Here is a 2,322-nt window from a genome sequence, read left to right as displayed (position 1 = left end):
CAATTCAGACAACGTTGAAATACTGACACTTGTGCTTTCACCTTTCGTGAACTGCGATTTTCCTTCTACACAGTTTCCATCCGTGAAGGACAGTATATCCTCGATCGTCTCACCTGAGACGCTGGTCATGGTGATTTTTAGGTTGGAGAGATCCGATTTCTCGGTGCTGTCGCCGTCCAGGAGAAAGTAGAAGGACGACGCTACCATAGATGTCGGTTTACCATCAATAGTGACGGAATCCACTCCAACAGCAGTATGCGTTGGCTGAATCGCAGCCCAGAACGCATTGCTACCTTCTTTAAGGCAGTACTTGATGTTCCCGGACGTAGGGCACGTCACGAACTCCCAAGAGATTTCAACTCGTGAGGGTTCCATGCCAGTGATCGCTTTGAACACGTTCGGAGACAGGTCGAGGTCGCCATCGTTGCAACCAGGACACTGGTCGACGACGTACACGATCGCTGACTCCTGTGACCGACCAGCGCACTGTGGATCGGTGCACGTCACTTGAGCGCAGCGTCCACAGCTCATGGAGTCGTCCCATTGAACTTTGTTGATAGCCACGAAGCTGGAGACCGCAGCCTTCGGGTAGGCCATAAAGTTGCAATTGCCACCGGACGGGTCTGTGAGTCCGTACGTTGTTCCTTCGCCACTGTAGGCACTCGCAGAACCAAAGGCTGCTACGAGTAGAACGTGGTGAAAACGGAGAGCAGAATGCATGCTGCGTTGATAATATTCGTCGTGGTGGCTACTGGTTGACGTCGAAAGTGAAAGTGAGGAGGTCGAACACGAGGCAACGGAGATCGATAGAGGACGAGGACAGGATCCGTTTTTCAGGAACCGCGCGAGGTGTTTCCAACCTGTACGCACTTCGTATGTCGTTTCGAATACTTCATTGCTGCAATGGAGCTCCAGTCGACACCACGACAGGCTGATGGCCTCGTAATCTCGGAATTCATGTCAGTGACCCCCACAATGTTGACGGTTGCTGTATCTGCGACGACTCTTGCAAGGAGACACCATTAACAATGTGTCTGTCCTATTGGCGAAACCGTGATCGCAAACATCACTATATGAAAGGTAGCAGCAAACCTCTACAATTATTACCAAACATTATCATGCAAGGTTAACCTTATTTAAAACATTTTTTGTTAAGAATCTCAAACCTCCTTGGTAAATCCATTGCTTATCACGGCACTTATATTGTTTTGCCACTCGTTCTGAAGCGGAACTACACGTAGTCGAATCGACCACCTACCTTGTCGCACACTAGCTTCACAGTCACATGTAGACAACGGGATGGCAGTGATTTCTTCGTGTGAATCGTACGAGCAACCGTGAGAATTTGCCACATTCTGAAATGAATGGCTGCCGTTTGTGTCTATTGTCATTTTTGCTTCAGCTTCCTCTTCACTCAACATGACGATTCGATAGATTGATCTTCAGGATGGCAACATGGTCCGACCTTTGCGTTGCAGTGAAGAAATGGAGATGCAAGAGGTTGCTGAACCCACTGGAGCTTATTCGGGTGCGATAGCGTCAGAGAGAGAGCGCTGGCGTGCTGAACAGGACACTTCAAGGAAAACTCGAGCCGCGATCGCGCGTAGACCTCTCTTCTGCATCGCAAAAGTGCCGAGAGATCAAGAGAATCACAACGAATATCAAGAGCAGAGCTGTATTTCATAACATGCTGCAGTGTACGAACGGGAGCGGTTCCATTGCCACTGACCCCCCTTCAAAACGGAAAATAACGAAATGAACGCATTTTTAACGCTACAAGTCGAGATGTACACTTTACGCAACCACTGCACAATTTGCATGTATACTCTGAAGAATAAGTGCAAAAGTGTCTTTAAATCTTGGCAATGTTGGTCGCGTTGATTTCCACGGGAGAGCTGAACGTGTCGAAGGACCGGATCATGGCTTCGTCGCGGTCGATCCGTTTGTCGTCCAGCTTCTTCTTCTTGACGACGTACGCGACGGCGGCCAGGGCGATGCCGCCCACGACGGCCAGGACGATGAGTGCGACAACGACCGGACTCGTGCCCGACGCCTCCACCGCAGACTTGGTACTTGCCTGCTTGGTGTCGTCCGTCTCGTCGTCTTGCTGTTGAACGCTGGACGTCTTTTCAACGCCGGCCTCACTGGATTGTAGAATAGACACGTCGCTGCCTGACTCGTCGGCGGCCGTCACCTTTCCGGCCTTGTAGGTCGTCGAGCTCGAGCTGTTTGTCAGCCGGTTAAAGTAGTTGCTCACCTCGCTCTGCTGAGTCTGAGACTGAGATGCACTGCTGCTCGTGAAGGTGTACGACGTCTGCTGGG

The 2,322-nt window shown here is 50.8% G+C and overlaps 2 protein-coding genes across 2 annotated transcripts in view; both read right to left on the bottom strand.

Annotated features, from left to right (window-relative positions):
* The window catches only part of PPTG_19415 (hypothetical protein), a gene marked incomplete at its 5' end in the record, with an annotated part of 4,381 nt that extends 3,661 nt beyond the window's left edge, over positions 1–720 (bottom strand). The window contains one exon of the mRNA XM_008917823.1: positions 28–720. Within this exon, the coding sequence (XP_008916071.1) occupies positions 28–720 (693 nt within the window). The remainder of the gene's footprint in view (positions 1–27) is intronic.
* Positions 721–1,852: 1,132 nt separating this feature from the next.
* PPTG_19414 (hypothetical protein) overlaps positions 1,853–2,322 on the bottom strand; it is a gene marked incomplete at both ends in the record, with an annotated part of 2,602 nt that continues 2,132 nt past the window's right edge. The window contains one exon of the mRNA XM_008917822.1: positions 1,853–2,314. Coding sequence (XP_008916070.1) covers positions 1,853–2,314 — 462 coding nt within the window. The remainder of the gene's footprint in view (positions 2,315–2,322) is intronic.

This window comes from Phytophthora parasitica, assembly GCF_000247585.1.
Source record: "Phytophthora parasitica INRA-310 unplaced genomic scaffold supercont2.117, whole genome shotgun sequence".
Classification (NCBI taxonomy): domain Eukaryota; phylum Oomycota; class Peronosporomycetes; order Peronosporales; family Peronosporaceae; genus Phytophthora; species Phytophthora nicotianae.
Note: the sequence above shows the minus strand (reverse complement) of the source record. Positions and strands in the feature narration are given on the sequence as shown.